This window comes from Gasterosteus aculeatus, chromosome 4, assembly GCF_964276395.1.
Source record: "Gasterosteus aculeatus chromosome 4, fGasAcu3.hap1.1, whole genome shotgun sequence".
NCBI lineage: Eukaryota > Metazoa > Chordata > Actinopteri > Perciformes > Gasterosteidae > Gasterosteus > Gasterosteus aculeatus.
In genome coordinates this window covers 16713486-16733854 of record NC_135691.1, presented here as the reverse complement: position 1 = coordinate 16733854, position 20369 = coordinate 16713486, and the positions used below count along the sequence as shown (strand labels likewise).

The 20369-nt window shown below is 43.4% G+C and overlaps 2 protein-coding genes across 3 annotated transcripts; both read right to left on the bottom strand.

The window, feature by feature from the left end:
• Nucleotides 1-368: 368 nt before the first annotated feature.
• ap1ar (adaptor related protein complex 1 associated regulatory protein) lies at nt 369-7341 on the bottom strand. 2 transcript variants are annotated; one of them, XM_078101538.1, is made up of 10 exons: nt 6828-7341; nt 5259-5307; nt 5126-5152; nt 4782-4807; nt 4593-4689; nt 4311-4409; nt 3540-3601; nt 3169-3242; nt 2961-3082; nt 369-2651 (listed from the first exon to the last, which is right to left on the bottom strand). In XM_078101538.1, the coding sequence occupies exons 1-10, from the start codon at nt 6896-6898 to the stop codon at nt 2382-2384; spliced, it is 897 nt and encodes a 298-aa protein (XP_077957664.1). In that variant the 5' UTR covers nt 6899-7341; the 3' UTR covers nt 369-2381. The 2 variants fall into 2 exon arrangements, with proteins under 2 accessions (XP_077957664.1, XP_077957665.1); XM_078101539.1 differs by lacking the exon at nt 4311-4409 and having other exon boundaries at nt 6828-7067.
• On the bottom strand, nt 7187-12062 carry cfap100 (cilia and flagella associated protein 100). The gene is made up of 16 exons (XM_040173604.2): nt 11516-12062; nt 10910-10981; nt 10764-10829; nt 10580-10668; nt 10230-10425; nt 10096-10160; nt 9777-9940; nt 9611-9691; nt 9354-9487; nt 9095-9179; nt 8732-8774; nt 8476-8630; nt 8165-8294; nt 7868-8070; nt 7623-7716; nt 7187-7475 (listed from the first exon to the last, which is right to left on the bottom strand). Exons 2-16 carry the CDS (start codon nt 10947-10949, stop codon nt 7356-7358), a joined length of 1665 nt encoding a protein of 554 aa, XP_040029538.2. The 5' UTR covers nt 10950-10981; nt 11516-12062; the 3' UTR covers nt 7187-7355.
• Between the last annotated feature and the right edge of the window lie 8307 nt (nt 12063-20369).

The window sequence follows — 20369 nt, the reverse complement described above, 5'->3', positions numbered from 1 at the left end:
CAGCATTCACATTCGGCAGTTGTCTCTGCTAAGCCATCGTCAAAGGGGTTTGATTAACACTTGATCAAACAGGTAGAAACTCAGTGATGGAATGCTGTTTTTCTATGTTTAACATCTGCTTAAGCTTCCAAAGATGATCCTTTGCTGTACGAGCTGTAACCTGTGAAAACCCTAAAGTTAGTCGGTTAATCTAATCTGACCTTTCCCTCACGCTAAACTGGTCGTGTACGCTTATTCTCGACATCATTGTACTTTCTTTAATTTAGATGAAAGCTATAAATGGCCCACTTTGGCCCCCCAAAGCCCCATTTCCAACATTACGGGGACAAATGGTTTGTTGGTTTGATATAATTAAATTACAATAAAAGTTAACAGAAGCAACTTTAATTTAAAACAGATTAGTTGTACAGTAGAAAGATGCTTTGGTGGATGAGCTTAAAGTCTTTTAACCGCATTGATTCATTAAAAAAGAAAACCACAGTAGTGCCAAGTTCAACCACCATGAGATAGCCCCGCCTCCAATTTAGACCACGCCCACACCCTTCCTCCTTTTGTGTGGTTAAAGGTGCTGCTGTAACATAATATAATAATAGAGTATTTTAACTACACACCTTCTGCCGGTGTGAAAATAACAAAATCCACATGAACAATCTATTTAATGTGATGAGGATTTTGTTACAGAAAGTCATTAAAAGTGAGTGTGTGCGATGCCCCGCCCATTTTTAAAGATTTCTAAGAAGTAATGCAAAGTTACATTCATTTACTATTTTTTTTACAGAAAGTAAACCGTGATTAAAACAGAGATCTTGTGACCACAACTAAAGCATAATATTGCAATGTGTTCATAACTAAACGATACACTCGGGTAATAAAAAGAATGTCTGCTGGGTCCCGTCTACACAGCTGTCAGATCAGCTTCCTCTTTTCGCTCACACGCACACATGGCTCACTTGAGTCAATGTCATTTAACACACACACACACGCACACACACCAATGCAATCAGTGAACTACTGTTAAGATTAACTCATGAATGATGATTCACACAAATCCCAACAGCGCTTCTTAAGATGAGCATGACTGATGGGTCTCTAGTTCACAGTGACTGCTTGGGAGTTCAGACCAGAATACATGCAAAACACCAGAATACCACCAACCAATCAGAGAGCAGTAGTGGTCAAATGAAGGGGTTTTTGTTTGAAGGAAAGATTGTTTCCTGTTATGTTCCACCTTTGTTGTATATCCTGCAATCACTGTGTATTTTTGAATAATTGACCAACATCACCAGTGTGATGATTTAGATGCTAGGATTTGTGACGCATGTACGTACATACTGAGGAAATCATCATAATCCAGTTTAATCCATCTTCTTAAATGAACACATTTTCCAGGTTGTAGTGGGATCAGTGGATATAAAAATGAACCCTCAGTATGTCAACATCATTATCATGAGCAACTAGAGCTTCTCAGTCTATGAAAAAAGGATATTTGCCCTAATATTATTAGATAATTCTATGCAAACAATGTAGGCACCCATAGACAACCGCTGTCCTTAAAATGTTTGTGGTGTGCACTTTGTGGATGTCTTCGTACCCGGCAATGATGTTGCTGTTCTGTGCCGTTGATTTGAACATAAAAGGAAATGAAAGATCTTCTCAAACAAATCTAAGGGAAAAAGAAAGAAAATGGCAGTCTAAAAGCTCATTGTGTGTGTGCTTAATCGTATGTCTAACAGCTTGACATGGCGTTTTAAATGTACTTTAAAGTCCCACGTCGCTAAGATGACGGAGCGGGTGCGTCCTTGTCAGAATGCGTGCACGGACGCCTTGTTTGAGAATTCTGCTGTTAGACGGCATGCTGGCTGCTTTCAACCCAACAGCCAGGAAAGTTCTGAACATCAACAAATCCATGCTGAGAATGATTAGACATCTCCAACACAAGGGACCGAGGGAACTATCTTGGTTCCAGTGATTTGGTCTAATATTTAAACCCTTTATATGAAATTCGGTTTCTTTTTTAGACATCATGCAACAACTTGATTAAAACTGAAGGTTTAACCGACCGAGGACTTCTTCTGCAGTTTGGTGCAGCTGGATGACGTGTGGAACGCAGTCGGGTGGTAACTGATCTCTGTAGCTCACAACGCAGAAATGGTTTGCTATTAAGTCTAATGAAGGCACTGGGAAAAAACGAGTCTCTGATTAAAAACGGTACACCACATCCTACTGCAGTGTGGACACACGCAACCGTTCCCCCGCAGCATCCGTCTCAGATTACGGGAATATGAAGAGCATCTGCGTACGTTTCCTTTTCATGAGAAGGAAAAAAAAAAGAAGCCTTGACGTCAAGACGACCCGACGAGCGCCTCCTGTGGGGCTGGACACTATCTGTCCCGGTCCGACACGAGGCCGCCGTCCGCCGTGTCCTCGGAGGGAGTGTCTAGGACCGGGTTGACGAACCCTTCAAACTCTGTGTCTGCATTGTCCTCCGAGTGGGTCCCCACGAAATCGTTCTCCCACTCCAGTGCGTTGGAGTCCTCCGAGGCCGAGGGCGGCCCGCTGCTGGCCTGCTTGCCGCCGGGCCTCAGGGCTGCGCGCAGGATGTCCTCCTCCGTCCGGGACCTCTCCCACACCGGGAGTCCCCGGTTGATTCCTGCAACGCAGGGACGCGAGCGGTTACAAGACCGCAGAGGTCTGAACGGGCTGCAGACGTAACAGCAACTGGGCCCAACCCAAGATTTAACACGGAACCCAACTTAGAAGCCATTTGTGTGTGCACATTTTTGTATAAGCTGAATAGGCACACACAGACACACACGCGTTACCTTTATAAAATCACATGAAACGAGTTTTGGTCCCAACTGACCAGCCTCCCCCTCCACTGCAGTGGCACTAATAAGGACCGACTAGTCCGGCCACGAATGAGCAGTGATTTGCGACGGAGCCTAATAGAAGCCCTCAACCTCCTCGTCTTCCCACTCCAGATCCAGCGAGGTGCCGTCATCGTTGGTGGAGCGGGTCTTGGTGGTGAAGTCCCAGCTGCACTCTGTGTTGGGAGTCACCACGTTGGTGTCGGACGGCAGTCCTGGCAGAAGAGAGAGTGGATGAAGCGTTCCGTACGTTCACCTCCCACACAGCGCCAACGCGATGGAGGGCAGACGGCTCACTTACGGTTCCCCCTGAAGGCGTCCGACTGGGCTTTTACATTCTGGAGGTAGACGTCAAAATCCTCCCCGGAGTTTTGTCTGGAAAGGACAACGACGACGGTCACCATGACAACAATAAGACTGGTGATATCCCTCACTGGTAGCTGGGACTCAACGCCGCCCCTTCCGCGCTACGGTTCTACGATACAAGAGCTTCAAAACAGAAATACGGGAGATTCGATCTGAAATATATTAGCTAGATTAAATAGCTAATTTGCCAGATGCTGGTTTCCAAATGTGTCTATGCATCCAGCATTACGGTCGACTTGGCACAAATGCTGAAATGGTCCTCAGCGACACCGTTATCCTGTTGTCCGATGAACTCCAGCGACTCACTTTCTTCGCCGAGGGTCGCCGCCGGAGCCGTCTGCCTTCCCGCGGCTCCTCTGGCCAGGCAGCTGCAGACGAAAGAAAACAACGGCCCGCAGATCAATATCAAGACAAGTCCCGTTTTCCCCATGATGAAAATACAGACCAGATTAACAACCATTGTAAATAATATTTAGCAAAGTTGGTACCATTAAAGAAGCGTATGGGCTAATAATGTTCATAAAGCAAAGAGAAAACACCAGAGAAGCAGTGGAATGAGGCATGAAAGAAATCTCAATCCCAGCTGTGAAGTACAATTGTCATTATATGATGAAGGCTTTTCTCTGCAGCAGCCCGTTCCCTGAAACACCACAGGAAATATATATATAGCCACGATATTTGTCTCGTTGTAATGCTATTGTATTTTAATAGTGTACATTCCTCTTTTCATGATGTGGAGACTGTAAAAAGCACAGCCACAGTGATGGCAACGTTTGCTAATTTCAAGGCTTATTCTAATGAATACGGATCACCGTCTGTTAGCACACACTGCGTCTTATAAATCATCAGCTCAAGGGAGGATTGAGAATGCTAACAAGTCGTTTGTGAGTTAAATGAAGCACCGAGACAGACGACAGTTGAGCGAGGACTTGTTAGGAGGACAACAAGAAGACAGAGGAGAGGAAATGTCGAGGAGTTGAAAGGGGAGCCTTTCCACAGCGGCGGTTAAGAGGAGGAGGTGTTTAAGGCAAGCAGGAGGTCAGAACTGGCAGAAGGGAGCGCTCTGCGCCACCTCACCTCCTTCATTTTGTGTTCACGCGCCAACCTGGCGGCCTCGCGCTGGGCGGCATTTCTAGCTTCCTCTTCTAGCCTCAACTTCTCCTCTTGTGCCTCTAACTGAAGCAGAAATAAATAAAAAAATAAAGTACATAACGAAATGAAACACAGAAAATTACCATAACAGAAAAAACAATGCTGCAAATCAAAAATGTAAAAATCAAAATCAGGGAAAATAGGTTCTAAAAACATAAAAACCCCAACAGTGGCTGTTGATCTAACAAAGAGAGGCTGCGTCTTTACCTCCACTTGGAGCTTCTGGTCGATCAGGATCTGGTGGTCTGACAGCGCGGCGTAGCGGTGATCTTTGAGGTGCTTGATCTCATCTTCACTGATGGGCCTGGTCACAGGGCATCAAAACATAACGGAATGAAAAGGCTTCGTCGAGCAACACCAAATTATTTTCTCCAAAACTCCCCACCGGTCTCTTACCTCGGACAGGGCTGCGGACTCTCTGCCTGCAATCACAAACACAGCAATCAAGAGTCAAACTTTGGCACTACACCGTTCCACTGGGGCGCCGCGAGTCTGGGGACTCTGCTGACAGTAATCGAGTTACTCCGACGACGACGAGGCGCAGTAGCTGCGCCCGCCGCTTTCTATCCATCATTACAGCTAGCAGAGGCAAGCGGGACGGGAGAATGGGAGTTTAAGATGGATGGACGGACTACCAGCACCACGCAGCTTTACTCAGCCTGTAGCAACCGGGTCCTGGACAGCAGAACAGTAATGAGGGACAGCTCGAGAACCTATCGTCACACCGTCATCAGACTTACCTCATCGCTCTCGACGAGATTTTCAAACTGCGAGAAAAAAATTAATAAAAAGACGTAATTAGATATAGAACATAAAAGTGAACGGCCATTAATTGCGAACAGAAAACAATACGAGGGAATGTACGACGCGTACCTCTATTGTATAATGTTCTCCTGTGGTGCTGCTTCGGAAGTACTTTGAACTGTAGGGATAAGAAAGAAAGTATGAACACGATGGAAAGTGTAAACTAGCTGATGGTTGCGACATTAAATCAGAAAAGCTTCAAGTTAAATTATTATTACACCATAGAGACAATCACCGTCATCAGGATCAATAACGCCGGTCTCTTCCTTGAAGCTCAGGAGCTCCGGCACTTTATGTCAACGTAAGGATTTTCATGTTATTCTTTTAAACTAGATTGACGCGGACAATGCCAGACTATTTACAGATGCATCTGCACAGGGAATGAATACGTTTTCTCATCTGTACCGAGGTAAGAGGCGCAGGATAAACAGCCACGATGGAATGACCACGTGGGGACATCCGTCCTGAATAATGAGGTTTGGGGAGTTAGTTAGTAACGCAGCATGTGTAGCACAGCCCAATATGTATAAAAGCATCAATTAAAAAAAAAATGTTTGAAAGTACATTTGTTTCAAATCTAAAAATTATTTGACGAACCCTCAATGACAATTCTGTGTTGTGGTGGTTAATTGATTGGATAAATCCACAATGGCGGAATGCATTTATGAATTTTATATTTAGTATTTTGGGGAAAAAACAGCTGCTGAAAGGCAGATATTTGAAAATATGTATTAAGAATATGCGTAATTTGTATGCGGTACAGTTCTATGTGTCTCATCAAGTGATAACCAGCCGTAATTAACGGTATTGATCACACGTGTGTCAATGTGCTGGGACGCTACGGAGTGTCTGTAGGATGTGAGTTTATGGCTCTGACCTGGAGTTCAGATTGATTTCAGCTTTGAGACGCTCACCGCAGGTAAAATAATCTATAAAGGCTTATTTCTACATTGTGTGTGGCACAAATCATACGCGTCATCACTACAGTTACGGGTGATAGTCACTATCAGATTTTGGACATGGCCCACTGGCAGCAGGTCAAGTGCACGACTACTAAATGAAAACGGAGGTCTACTAAACAATAGCAACCTGCTAGTGGCGAACTTAATCACCAACGTGCTGCTTTACCTGCCGGCCTCAATGCGCAAACACACGCAAGTGACGCCGGAGTTTCACTCCGCTCGATGCTGGACGACGAAAAGCCTGCGGTCATCTTGGCAAAGTAAAAACTATTTACCCTCAATTTAATAACACGACGGCCGGCAGACACACGCTTCACACATTAAGTCCCCGCGAAGTAAAAGTTATTATTAGTTTGTAATCATTGCGAAAGACTTTAATAGACTCCAGCTGCCTCTCATGCTAGTGGACGTCGCTCTTCGTTGCATGCCCCGGTGACAATCGGGGTGGGGTCCTTATGGCTGTCTGCGGGTCCGCCCGATCACAATGCTGTGACCAGCGGCGGGCTGCCGGGCCCGGGTCTCCGTGTGGCTCCAGCAGCACGCCGGGCTGTCATTACGCGTGTTAACGTTACTTAAGGGCTAGCCAACTTTCAGCTAAAGCTAGCAGGAACCGGACCCGCTGGTTGATGCTTCCATGCTAACGTCCGTTAGCTCGACTAGCTAGTGTTCCACTCACCCGCCTCCTCTCTGGATTCTGTTGGCTTCTCTTCTGAAGAGCCCGACACAATATCCCCAGCAGTTACCCATCGCATTGTCAAATACTAGTAGTGTGTAGCTGCCTAGCTAGTAAGATGCTGGTGACTCGGTGGAGGCAGCTAACTACATCTCCAAGTCCAGTCCAGTCCTGCCACTTCCTCCTTCCTCTCCTGTTGATGACAGCGCACCACAGACATGTTCCACACCACCACCTGCTGTCCTTCTTTCACTTGGGATACATTTAGCAGAACCCAATGTATCAAATATATATGTAGTTGTACTATATATGTTCACCGTGCATTCGATATCAGATGTTCAACAGTAATAAAAAACACTTGGTCCTACTGCTTTATTGTGATTTATTAGTTCTCTTGCATATGAATATTGTTGCTCTGGGTATTTTGTAACCCTATGATGCTATTGTTATGCTCTGATGGGGGTGTACCCAACCATATCTATCCTATATGTGTATATATATATATAATATATATATACAGTTGTATTTTTACTAGTCATCAGAGGTGAAGAGATAGGAATGCATCTCATCTTCAGCTGGGGTGTTGTCCACATTCCTGACTTTGACTTTCTGAGCAAATGGCTTGGATCTGGGCATAAGCTTTCTGCCACTCTGAAAAAGAACATGCCATTTCAATTCAATGGGTATTCAATGGTAAGTCTTGAACATGGTATTTCGTTAAAAGACATTGTAAAATAAATAAAAGTACATCATTTTGTATTTATGAGCTGTAATGTATTCCCATTATAAAGGACTTACTACTTTCTTGGAGTCAGCCGTAGATCTCTCCAAGTTCCTCTTCATCCTTTCCTTCTGCTTCTCTTCCTGCTCTCTCAGCTTCTCCTCGCGCTCCCTGCGACACAATGAGGTCATCAAGAAAATATTTATATTTTATCTTAAAACCTGGAAATAATATACTCAAGGGAAAAGCATGCAATGCTGTTATGCATTTGTCTATCAACTTAACTTTGTGAAGACACGAGAAAGACGTGACAGATACATACCTGCTCCTCTTCTCACTGTCCTTGATCTTCCTCATCTTCTCTAGGCTCTCCTTGTCCACGTTCTCGAGGTCCTGAAGCAGAGTCACAAGGCGTTTCTCGATGTTGGCGACCTTCTGCAAGGCGCTGAGGTTGCTAATCCTGTCACCCACGCAGCTGCGATGGACCTCCGCCACCTTCACGACCAAAGCGTCCCACATGACGTCCTGCGAGTTCAGAGGAGTACCGACGTCGCAGGGTGCCGTTGTTGCGAACAGGATCTCGCATTAAAATGTAGTCAAACACATTGTGCTTCCCGACCTGGTCTTCTTTCTTCAGCAACACGTGGAGATCAACCAGCTGTTTGAGCTTGTTGCCTCTGGCCTTCTCTTCGTTGATCTTCGTGCTAATGTCTTCTATCTGCAGTGTTAAGTGCTTGTCCTCGTTTTCGCTTCAGACAGAAGGGATTCAGGATTTGATGGATGCGGGGAAAGGGGTGGGAGTAAGAGAGAAAACAGAAAAGACAAGGGTCAAAATACTTCAGCTCTCAATACAACACAAGACACAACTTTAAGCAACACACCAGGCAAAATGATAGAAATGATTTGTTCCCAGAGGCTGCGGATGCTCACATCTCCTGCGTGGTTTCCTCCATGGTGTGCCGGAGACCCTTTGCTGTCTCTTCCACTCTTGCGGAGTTCTGGATCAGGGTCAAGTTCTTGCACGTCAGGTCTTCCACCAGATCCAGCAGCTGCTGGGGATCGGTGAAGTACATCTCCGGCTCATCCTTCACAGGCAAACAATGTTGGATAAGACGAACAAAATAAATACTACTAAATATGTCAGAGAAGTGGATTATGTTTTTGCAGGGGCGGCGGGGGGGCTGACCTCATATTCTGAGTCGTCCCTATCGAGTTCAGTGTTTGTACTCCTAAAGAGGACAAAGACAGAGTTTTGTGTCAGGAGGGGTTTTTATTGAGCAGCTTTCGAAAACTTTACTACCAGGCCTTCAAAATCGATGTCGGCAGACCTGAGTTTGCTCCAACAGAAAGACATTCATTGTGAAATGAATGAGTGACCTCACACACATAGGATATACTTGATGCAAAGAGAATCAATATTTCTAAATGACTGTTTTTTTCGCCTTATGCCAATCACACAGTGGAAGCCGTGGTCATGATGTAGTCCAGCATCAGCATCCAGATAAACAGTGGTGTTGTCATGCCATTGGGTGTATCGGTGTCTCCTCACAGTGTGTCCCTGCAGGCTGAGGACGGCCCGGCCCCTCCACTGGAAGGCAGCTCTCGGCCTGGATCGGAAACCTCGCTCTGCAAATCTGTGGGCACGTTATCATTCACAGCAATGTAGCAGCACTGTCCGTATTTACTTTAACAATGCGCTCCTTGGAGTTAAGAAAACTGAAAGCAAAAAGCGACACTATCAGGGCACAGTATCGGCCTGGTACTTGCGGTTTGTTTCCACGTCGATCCCTTTTTGGTTGTGTACTTGCCATTGTTTTCCGGTGACGGGACCTTCAACGCCTTGGCCTTCTGGGCCTCCTTCCACTCCGGAGGAGACAACTCCCACAGCAGGTCCCTGCATCTTGTGTACTCGATCAGGACTTCCTGTTGTTTAGCAAACTCACTATGAAAAGATAAAAGGCTTGTTTTAAAAGGCACACAACGTTTCACCGTCCCTCACTTTCTTCAAACATCGGCAGAGTGCATGCTTGGGCGTGTGATTGATACAGTATCATCAGAGGGCTACCTAGTGACCGCCCCTATTTCAGCGGTCAGTTTCTTGATCGCAGCACTCTTCTCCTGCCTGGCCTTGGACTCTCTTTCAAAACTGTCAACAGAAAGGAAACAAGTGTTCACATCCTGCAAAGTCGGACCGTTTATCCGACATGTGGCGTCTCGATGCTCCGTCTTACAAAGCTCTGGCCTCTACCAACTTCTTCTCGCGCTCCCTGAGAATCTCCTTGATACGGAGCTTTTCTGTCTCCAGGAACTCTTCAAGCCGTCTCTGTTCTTCCTCCTCTTTCATGATGGCTTTATCCATCTCCTCAATCTCAGATCTTTTACGGTTCAGAGAGTACTGAAGGGAGGGGGGAAATGAGACTGTTTGAAAAATCCATTATATAGCCAAATTGTTGTTTTCGAACAAACTAAGAGCAAACTTTCCAAAAAGCACTGCTCAGCGACAACTGTGGAACAGAATCCAGATTGTTGATTTTTTTCCGAATCATTTACCTCCAACACTGCCTTCTGCCGCTCCATGGCGAGCAGGTCATGTTTGCTTTCTTTTGGAATCTGATCTGTAGACGGACGCCAGTTAACATCGATACGCTAGCGGGGTGACCAATGGCTCACTGTACTCGGCTTACTTTGTTCCATCATGGCCCTCTTCCGCTCAGATCTGATGGCAGTCTGCTGATGGAGAACTGTCCTACTCTTGACTTGTCTCAGATTTTTCATCTCTTCCTCCTCTTGTTCCCCCAGCTCCTGCCTCAGCATGGCCACCATTCGCGCATCGCGGCTTGTCTTCTCATCGATTGGCAAGGCCAGGAATTTATGCATCTCCTTCAAATTGGGGGGAGAACAGTAGCCAGACTTAAAAAACGCAGATAGGTTTTTCTGTTTGCAGATATGGTCACACGCGAGTATCATGCAGTGTGTGTAAAACGACCCCTTTGTATTTACATAGTTGTACAGAAATTAAAGAATTCACACCAACCTCTTTGCGGCCCTTTCTTTCACTAAGAACAATTATGCTCTTACTGTCTGGCACTTTGAATGGGCTCCGTCGAGTCTCCCTCTTCAAGTCTGCAAACAATGTAAATGTGTTTTGTTAGACACAAAAATAAGCCTTTTCAATGTTCCCTGTTGGCATTTTACCGATCAGTCATCACCATCAGTACCTGCTTCAGGTAATTTGGCCGCTCTGTCTGACACAGCATTACTGCCTGAAGCGATCGCTGCTCCTTCTGTTGGAAGCACAATCAGTCACTGACTGTATTGTCAATGTGTCTTACATGTGATTCATGGCATATTAACAAATATTTACGTGGATGTGGCGTCGACATCTCTGGGTTTACGTCTGGCATCTGGCAACGCAGTGAGTCAACGTTTTGTTTGGCTGCGGATTGAAGGTGAATATTTTCAAATCTTAATCATATGTATTTCCTGGTAAATAGAAAACCTCGGTACTGTCAGTATTCCTGCATATGACTATTTTGGAAAAACAGGTTGAGAGAGCGGGGGTGGACAGGAGACGACTATTGTCCTAAACAACCCTGGTCAATGGATACATCGGACCCATCTGAATCATCAATGTGATGAAGTCGGTTACACTAACGTTAGCTAAGGTTACATGTCATTTTTCTGTCCTTTTGATGCTTCAACTAGTTAAATGTTAGTTGCAATTACACTAATCCTGCTTTGAAAAATGTGTTGCTATTGTGTATGATGTAACGTTAGTTTAAAAAAGCTTATATATAATAGCCTCCAAATGAACTGTTTAATTTAGAGACTGTCTATTAGGTTAACGGCTAACAGTCCACTTTTCCCGACTAACTGACGTCAGCTAGCCAACGTTAGCTAATCTTAACGTCCCAGTCCGACTGTTTTTACGCACTTCTTTAACCTGATATTAGCAATTAATTCAACCTACCGCCGGATAAAGCTGTGTACGCAGGGCAGGAGACCTCCTCACTTTAGCCTTCAGCGCTCGGGCGACAACTTTGCTCTTCAGGCCGGGGCCGTTTCCGTGTGTACCGTTGTCCTGGTAACCGTCGCCTTAGTGGAATCCAGCCTTTTCGTTTGAATTCCACTGGTATGCCTTTTGAATATGTATGTTGCTGCTATCGTTTGTATATGTTTCAGAACGTTGGTTGCGTTGATTAAACATTGAGGAGTCACTAGTCACTGGCTATTTTGTGAAAAAAATATTATTTAAAAAAGCTACGAGCGTCCCCAGTTTACTTTGATGTGGTGATTACCAAACTAAGAATAAGCAGAGTTACAGGACTTGGTCTTTAATTCTACGTGGCGGTATTATTAATCCTCCACTAGATGGCATAGATAGATCATGAAATTTGTCGACAGAACTATTTTCTTTGTCAGAAAGCCTTCCTGGGTAGAAAACCCCTAACCCCAACCCCAATGTCCCCCCAAACCCTAAAGCCTGAGGCCTGAACCATCAGGGCCTCACTGACGTCACCTGGTAAATGGTTGTTTGAGGGCTTTAAAAGGTGTGATTATGAATTCACGTCACCATGACAACGTCAAAAATATATGATTTACAGTTGAGGGTATTTATTTCATATTTTGTATTCTCTTTGAACGTCTTCTAGGCTCTTTTTTCATAATATGAGAGGTTGTTTTAAAGATGTTTTACTGTTTTTTGTCAAAATAGCTTGAATGAAAAAATTAAGTATTTGTTGAATAAATTATTCCTTATCAATAATTTCTGATTTGATGTGGGTTTTTTTTTCAATGTTTTCAATGTTTGAACCTATATGATCCTTCCTCTTTTTTTACCCCTATTTTACGTCTCCACGTGCTCACTGGTTATCCAGTTTTCAACGTCACATTAACTTGTGAGTAATTAACCAAAGTTAGCATCTGAGGCTGACTTATACAAAAAGGGTTCAAAAAGGGCTGAAGATGTCTGCCAGTCTCAAACCCTTGGAGGTGTGGCAGTGGGACAGAACCAAACACAAAGAGTGACTCAAAGTCAGTGAGTCTGGGTGAGATTGGGCCCCTGATCAGGACTATAAGACATGCTGTTTAAAGACATGTCAACATGTTTGTATTTGCAGTTGCGGAAATGATAATTTCCTCCTAGGTTAAGGCGATCTAGCTGCCAACACTTCTTTTAGTTCACAGTTTGTACCATTGAATATACTTAGAAGCCAATACTGTACATTTCCGCCCCCGCATCCACGCATGACCCTGCACATCTCAGCTCAACCAAGCAGCCCACACGCTACACTTGCTTGTAGGAAATCCCAGTTTCAGATGGTCAGGCCACATGGGAGTGTTGGCTCTCGCAACAGAAACGGGTCCTGTTGTGTTAGGAAAGAGAAATAGTGTTTTATTTAAAGTTGAAAGACCTGTTACGTGCTTGACAAGGATGGAAAGGAAGCATACAGCGTGAACTTTTAAGTGCCTTACGTACACCAACCTTGCATGCATTGTTTTCACTTCTTAAGATTTGTGGCACAACTGCTCTCAAGTTAAAAAAACAAACATTTTTGAAGCTTCTTTGTTCGTCCAGTTTTCCAGGAGGATGCTCTGCATACTGTCTCACCGTCTCACAATGCAAGAGAGCTTGTAAGCAGCTGTTTTCTTGCAGCGCCGCATGGCTTTGTGTAGCGTTTCACATTGCCTCCGCCTCCTCCGCTTCGGAGCCCAAAGACAGCAGATATTTGGTATTATGTAAGCGGTGAACATTCCGTCCTCTATGCATAATGGCATCGACAGCTTTTCTTTACATATATTTTACACGGCCAATGAACATTAACTAACAATGAAAAAGGACAAAAAGAAGTCAGTATGTGCTCAGTATAAATAAACACACAAAAAAGTCCCAGACAGAAAGCGTTAACATATTGATTTGAAATCTTCTCTTGAATAAAATATGAGATGGAAGGATTTCTCCCCTGGAGGCAAAGATGATAAAAAAATAACACGGCAAAGTAAGCATTATGGGAATCTGTAAATGAAATCCAAGTAAAGAGACTCATTCTTGAACATGAATATTCAAAACACAAAACAATAAGGTTGAATGTTTTGGGGGGAAGCTAGTAACGGGAAGATGAGTTTAGAATAAGTCACCAAATAATTGGTGTAAAGTGTTTGTTTTTCAAAATTGAGTTGTACACTCCGACTTAACAGAGATGTTGACAAAGATGGAACATGTCATCTGTTCAAATGTCATATTTAAAACCCTCAAAGCAACACACGGGATGATTGTTGATGAACACAAAAGCTTTTCTTTCTTTGTAGAGTTAAAGCCATTTTTATCACTTTCATCAGACATTCGATATATATCAAATATTAAGGAAACTGATTTATCCGTGTGACTTCTGACCACATGCAGAGGCACATTGGTGCCTGTGCTCTCATTTGATATTATCAGCGATGCAACATCTGTCCAATAATGTAACATCCACTCAAAGTACCATGTGTCACTAACTTTGTCCTGGTACCAAAGATCTGCAACACAAAGTTGAAGGCCTCTGCATTTGTTTGATTGCTTTTCCTCAGATTGAAATTTCTTTGTCTTTACTTCCTGACTTATACATGTATTTTTGTCAAGTTTCACAAAAAATAGTCATGTCAGTTATAGTTAAATAAACATGACTTTGTCCGTGATTGGCAAAGCCTCAAAATATAATGAAAACATTCAGAGGAAAACACTCAGTTGATTTAATTTGATGGTCTTCATCTCCTGTAGTCGAAGACGATCTGTTTAATTAAAGTAATTATTGTTCTGTCAATTGGAAAGACATTTTCTAAATATAGGACACTTATAAGCCTGTCTATTTCCTTTTTACACGGAATTATTATTTACTGAGCATATGAGTGAATCTTCAGTTTGACATGCAGAAGCTAAGAAATTATTTAAATCCTCAATGTCAATCTATCAGCACAGCCAGCTCAGTTCATGCTTGTTTTCTACGCAAAGAGGGTCCTATGAAAGGTCTATGAATACTGACGGTTTCCTTTGAAGAGTATAGTGCGTCACTTTCAATTAATATGAATTTTCTTCATTGGTACACTCAATGCAGTCAACCTGGTGGGGAAATTATGTTGGGAATCTTGCCAAGACAGTTTCCTTCAAATCAGGCTTCTTCTATTTGTGCGGTTGTACTCAAGCCACCTCGTTGTGCAGCTTCTGGTTACGGTGCAAATGACTGGCTCTGCACGGACACACACACGTGTTCCTTATCACCCCGGCTGATTGGACCTCTAACCAGGTGTAAGGTGCGCGGTTTAACACGAATGTTGCCAATTTACCAATTCCGATGACACCAGGGCGAGCTGCCCTTCCCAGCAAGTACATTGCGAGAAGGTACGGAGATCTCCATCAAGGACGGCAATAATCGGGCAACTTCAGAGCAAACATCCATGTGGGTAGACCGTCTCCACCTGCACTAGAGTGATGGATCACAATCAAATCTAGAGCCTCGACTTTGTTTAATGAGTACTTTCGATGAATTCATTTCACAGTTCAGGGGTCTTCAAACACCGATGGTCTCTGCGTCCATCACCTGGGGTCATGGTGGCTCTTGTGCTACTTTTCCAGTTACTTATGTTTGTCAATCTTCCTTTGTCTTCACATTTAAATGAACCAGTTCAGTGTCTGTCATCAGCTTAATTTCGACAAGTACAAGTGCTGATAAACCAAATGTGCACTGCCTCAAGTGACGGGCAACATCAGAGGCCATATGGTGCAGAAAAAGAGAACATATAGAACTATAGAGAACTATGGAGCCTTTTTTAGGATGTGGTGAAGACTTAAATGGAGACCGACTATTGGCCTCAAAATTATTAGCATGGGTTTTCTCTCTAATTTAATAAACAAAAAAAAGTGTTGCTATTCTGAATGGCCTCATCTTTTTCCTTTGTCATTCTGGCTTTGTATTTCCTGCATTGCATCCCCCCCTTGTTTGCCTTGTTGGGCTCTAGACACATATTGCTGTTGCCTAGAAGCGTCTTTCTCTCAGCTTAGCCTCTTGAACAAGCATATTGGGATGAATCCTTATTGTGTCATATAAATCTAAGAAAAAAATCTGTCCAAAATGAGCTGTTCAACATGTTGAAGAGACCACCAGCCCCCATCACCCTGTGAGATTCCACCAAGAAGGCTCAGCAGAGGTTGTTCTTCCTGAGGCAGCTGAAGAAATTCAACCTGCCAAAGACAATGATGGTGCACTTCTACACCGCCATCGTTGAGTCCATCCTCTGCTCCTCCATCACTGTCTGGTACGCTGCAGCCACAGCCAAGGACAAGGGCGACAATCTTCCGTCCCTGCAGGACTTTTTCACTTCCAAGACTCTGAAGCGAGCTAGATAGATTGTAGCCGACCCCGTCACATCCTGGACAGAAACTGTTCGTTCCCCTTCCATCTGGCAGGAGGCTGAGGTCCATCAGGACCAAGACCTCATACCACATACACTGTTTTTTCCTGGTCGGCAGTCGGGTTCATCAACAGATCCTGGGTCCCCCACTGACTTAACCCTTTTTCCTCCGTTCACTGCACATCCCTTCCAACTCCATACGTAAATACACTTGATCACTTTCACATACACTCACATTACATTTGTGTAGACTCATTTAATGGCAAAAAATGTCTGATCTGTACTCCATCTGTGTGAACTATTTGCCACGAGGCACATAAAAAGTATCCCACTCTGACCCACAGTATGCCCGTTGTGGTGGAAATTTGTGGATTTAGCCCATGTGAGAAATCAAAAGTATCTTGAGCTTGCTTTGTGATTAAGTATTTATTACTAACTAGAATATAGAAAAATGATAAAGAATACAGAAATCATCAGCACAAGCCGTAAGCACAGACAGAAGTCAAATGACTACAATTCAGCTGAAAAGGGGCAGAAAGTTCCTTCTCCCAAAAGGAGCAGGAAGATCTGACAAAGTTTCTAGGGGGACGAGGAGCTTTTATACATCTCTGAAGGTTCGAGGAATGCTAACCAGATGTTGTTTCGGGAACCTCCACGACCCTCTTAGTGGGACCAAATCAATAATTTTGACAGACAGGAAAACAGAGGAGAAAGGTAAATAGAAAAACATGATATGGTCTGTCCAAGCCACATATGGATTTCATCGTAGACTAGGTCAGGTCACGAGTTTCCCAAGAAAGGTCACATACGAGTTCTTGAGACTCTCACAATATGCACCTCAACAAATTCTCCCCCGACACCCGTCATGTACGGTTTGGGGTTCTAGCATCTTGAATTTACAATCGCAGGAAGTACTTGAACTATAAACGTAGGAATTGTCATGATGCTGTTGAGAATTATGGGATCCACCTCCAGGACGACACCACTAATGAAAAAGGATAATGAGCTCTTTCACCTTGGCCCACAAATTGACTTTATTTAAACCAATTAAATAAGTAAGCCTAATGTGGATTAATCTACTCCGGGCGGCTAATTAAAGCGTTAATGATCTCTTTGATATTTGTTTTCTTTCCTGTGGGACTAAAGACTTAATATGACTGACTTTGATAATATTATGTTGTGAATAGTATTTATTTATGTGTTTTTGTCCAACTGAGGTCCAGCAACACACTCTTAATTTCTCCTCATTTCATTCATAAAGACTTATCATAATAAACGGCAGTCTTGACAGGAAACAACCTTGTTAGGTTGTGACAACAAAAGTACTTAGTTAGGTTTTGGAAAAAGTTAAATACTAATCATAAATACAAAAGTAGTTCCCATATGGAGGTTACGTGCCAATTACATCAAGATTGAATCCTCGTTTCACATGAACAGCAGTTTCCTTAGTAAAAGACATCAGCGTAAAGGAGGACTTAAAACGAAGGTGTAAAAATTGATTAGGATTTAATCAGAGGACAATTGGCTAGAAAACCACTTTCCCGTGAAGAGCTGTTTTTACTCGATTCATTTTACTCCTCTCCAACCCTTATGTATTTATCTTTTTTTGTTGTCAACATAACACTGTATCCACTGCATTCACTGCTAAACAACGCCTATCATTAACAAAAGCAATTTGTTTATTTGGAAAATGAAAAATAAAAGCACCATTTTGAGTTTTTTTCTTTCTGGTCGGACTCGGACTCCGACTCGGCATCTATGACTTGACCAAACATTTTTAAACCTGCAATATCACCTGGTCCCCACTGTGCTACAAGAGCTTTTTAGCATATTATTCAACCGGTTCTGGTTGTTTGTACGATGACATTTTAATGTTGTGCTGGTTAAATCTTATTTCTCCTCCCTCAACAATAACCTTTGCTGCTTAAGAAATTGCTGCTTTGAATTGGAATTTTGGAACTGAGAAAATACCAAACTGTTCCGCATACAAAACGGTTTATTAAAGGGCTAAACAGGGGTTGAAACATTTGAGTGGTTAACAGGAACCCAATCGAAATATTTGCTATTAAATGAGTAACCAACATTCACTATTAACTAAATAAAAGACTATTGTGGATTGTAGGTTTAGTCCTCCTTCTCTTAAGTAAAGGTTCTTAGCCTGAAGCAAAACTAAAAAGATCTAATCACAGATCTGACAGATCTGAAAAGCTTTGTGAGATCATCATTTGTTGGCGCCTTGTGAGGAGCACCAACGTCTTTGGGGGAAACATGTCTGCTCATGTGCAACATACAGTATAATTAGCACAATATTAGAGGGCGGGTCAACAGACCTGCACACACTGCTGTGGACGGCGCGCGGTAAATGAGCCATGGCAAAGTAAATGGGTAGTAAATGAGTACATGCTGTTAACTGCAGGACGAGGAATCAAAGTTTCCTCAACGAAGGACTATTCTCTATATATTCTTCATGCCTGAAATGCAGATTCCAGATATTTGACTGTTTGCAACTGCCTCTGCACAAAGTGAAGGGATTCCACAATGTGTCATGGCAGTCCAGATGTCTGTAATGTATGGCCTATATCTCAGTGGTGGAAACCTGGCCATTGGTCCTCCTCTGAGAGGCTCCTCCGAGAGCGAGGGTCTATTTCCAGCCGCCTATTTTTACAGTGCTTGCCTCAATAGAGAGGCAAAATGAAGCAAGATCTTCCCCGCAATCAGGCCAGGAAACTGAGGAGGAGCTTCGGTGGATCAGATTCCCATTTTCACTGTGAGACGTGTGAACGCACATCCGACCCTTTGCGATAGTTCCCCAAATCAATATGATCGATATGACATTGCCTCATGTTTCATGAGTGAGTGTGTGGTTTAAGTCCTGTGTGACATCAGATTGGTAAATTGTGTTAAAGGTGATGAGGTTTAGAGCATTGCTTTAGCCTGATTACAGTCAACTCAGCGGATAATTCAACACATTTTAACCGCAGTTTGTAAAATGCAATGCGTATCTATTGGTTTTGTTATCAGAAACACAAGTTATCCGATTTTTACTTGTTGCTCCAAATAACTTAAATAATAATATAAAATTAATTTTGTATGGAGGTAGCATACGTTAAAAACAAAAGGTATTTTTAGGCAACAAAACCCATTTGAACACTGGTTGAGACTCCTTTGTTGGTTGGACCTTTGCACTCACCGTGGGTGGAAAGCAGCAGAAAGGAAAGATGCACAAGACGCACTCTCTTCACGGCTCTTATTAAATCGTTACCTGCTAAATCTTGAATTTGAAGATATTTAATCGTGTTAACTTCTGTTGTGACAGTAACAATGTACAGTTGTTCTCATCCCCTCAATGAGACAGGTGGCTGCTTGAAGTTGAAACCTGCACATCGTAGGAAGGATCCTTGAAGTGTGACTGTGCCCCAGGACACTGCTGCTAAAATGCCTGGAGGGCGCTGGAACAGACTGCTTAGTGTTTTTCATCACCACATTGGCTCAGGTATAGATGCTCTTTTCAGTGGACTTTCTGCAAGGGCGTAGTGTTAGTAGTGTATATGGCATTATTTTCTTACCGTGCCAAACTCCTCCCCAAATTGGCATCCAAACAGGGTCTCTTGACTTCACGCTGCCGCAAGGATAAAAATGATGACACAGTTGCCGTACATTGACATGCCTGGTGCGCCCTTCTGTGTGAGCGTGCTCTCTGTCAGTGAAACCAAGGTTGTCCGGTGTCACCCTGTTTCTGTCATGGCTCAGCAAAACGCTCCAGTAAAGTGTTGTGACTACATCTGCTGCTGCCGGTGGGGAGCCGACGGACTGGGATTGTGTTTTTGAGCATGTCTCCCATCAGGAAACCCTGTGGGAATCTTTCATCGTTGGTTGCACAGAGAGATGAATGTCATTAAATGGATTCAGACCAACAATAAGGTATTTGAGTTTAAATGTACATAACAGAGAAGAGTGAAAGAACGCTTATGTTCCTCCTCACAACTAGCCGCCATCATTGTCTCTTCACCTTCACAATTTTGCTTAAAAACAGGCACGGCCTATTTTCAATGCAGTCGTTTATTCTTGAAAAACACCACTTATATGTAGGCACTCTAAGGCTGCAGGGCAAACCTTCCCCCACCAACATTTACGCCTCTTCTAGCGTCTCCCACCGGACACGTTCCCGACAGATGGATTCAAAATCAACACCAGAAACAATCTAGAAATGTGTGAATGCCTTAATTACGCCTCTATTTAAAAAAGAAAGAAGCATATTGGAACATTAAAAGTTATAGAGAAAGCTGCAGCTTAAATGGACGCACACAGACTAAGAATGCATCCGCTCCCTGTACATACACACATGTGTCTATATTAGGAACGAGGGTTGTCAGAATATCAGATTTGCACTCTACGATCATTGTGGCCAAAACTAAAAAGATTATTTTGATATATAT

Coding starts and splice junctions, on each gene's coding strand:
- cfap100 (XM_040173604.2), bottom strand. CDS start 10,949: ATGCCAGACGTAAACCCAGAGATGTCGACGCCACATCCAC. Junction 10,830..10,909: donor GATGTCGACGCCACATCCAC/GTAAATATTTGT, acceptor TGCTTCCAACAG/AAGGAGCAGCGATCGCTTCA. Junction 10,669..10,763: donor GGCCAAATTACCTGAAGCAG/GTACTGATGGTG, acceptor CATTGTTTGCAG/ACTTGAAGAGGGAGACTCGA.
- ap1ar (XM_078101538.1), bottom strand. CDS start 6,898: ATGGGTAACTGCTGGGGATATTGTGTCGGGCTCTTCAGAAGAGAAGCC. Junction 4,690..4,781: donor AGTCCGCAGCCCTGTCCGAG/GTAAGAGACCGG, acceptor CCCTGTGACCAG/GCCCATCAGTGAAGATGAGA. Junction 3,602..4,310: donor GTGAACACAAAATGAAGGAG/GTGAGGTGGCGC, acceptor TTTCGTCTGCAG/CTGCCTGGCCAGAGGAGCCG.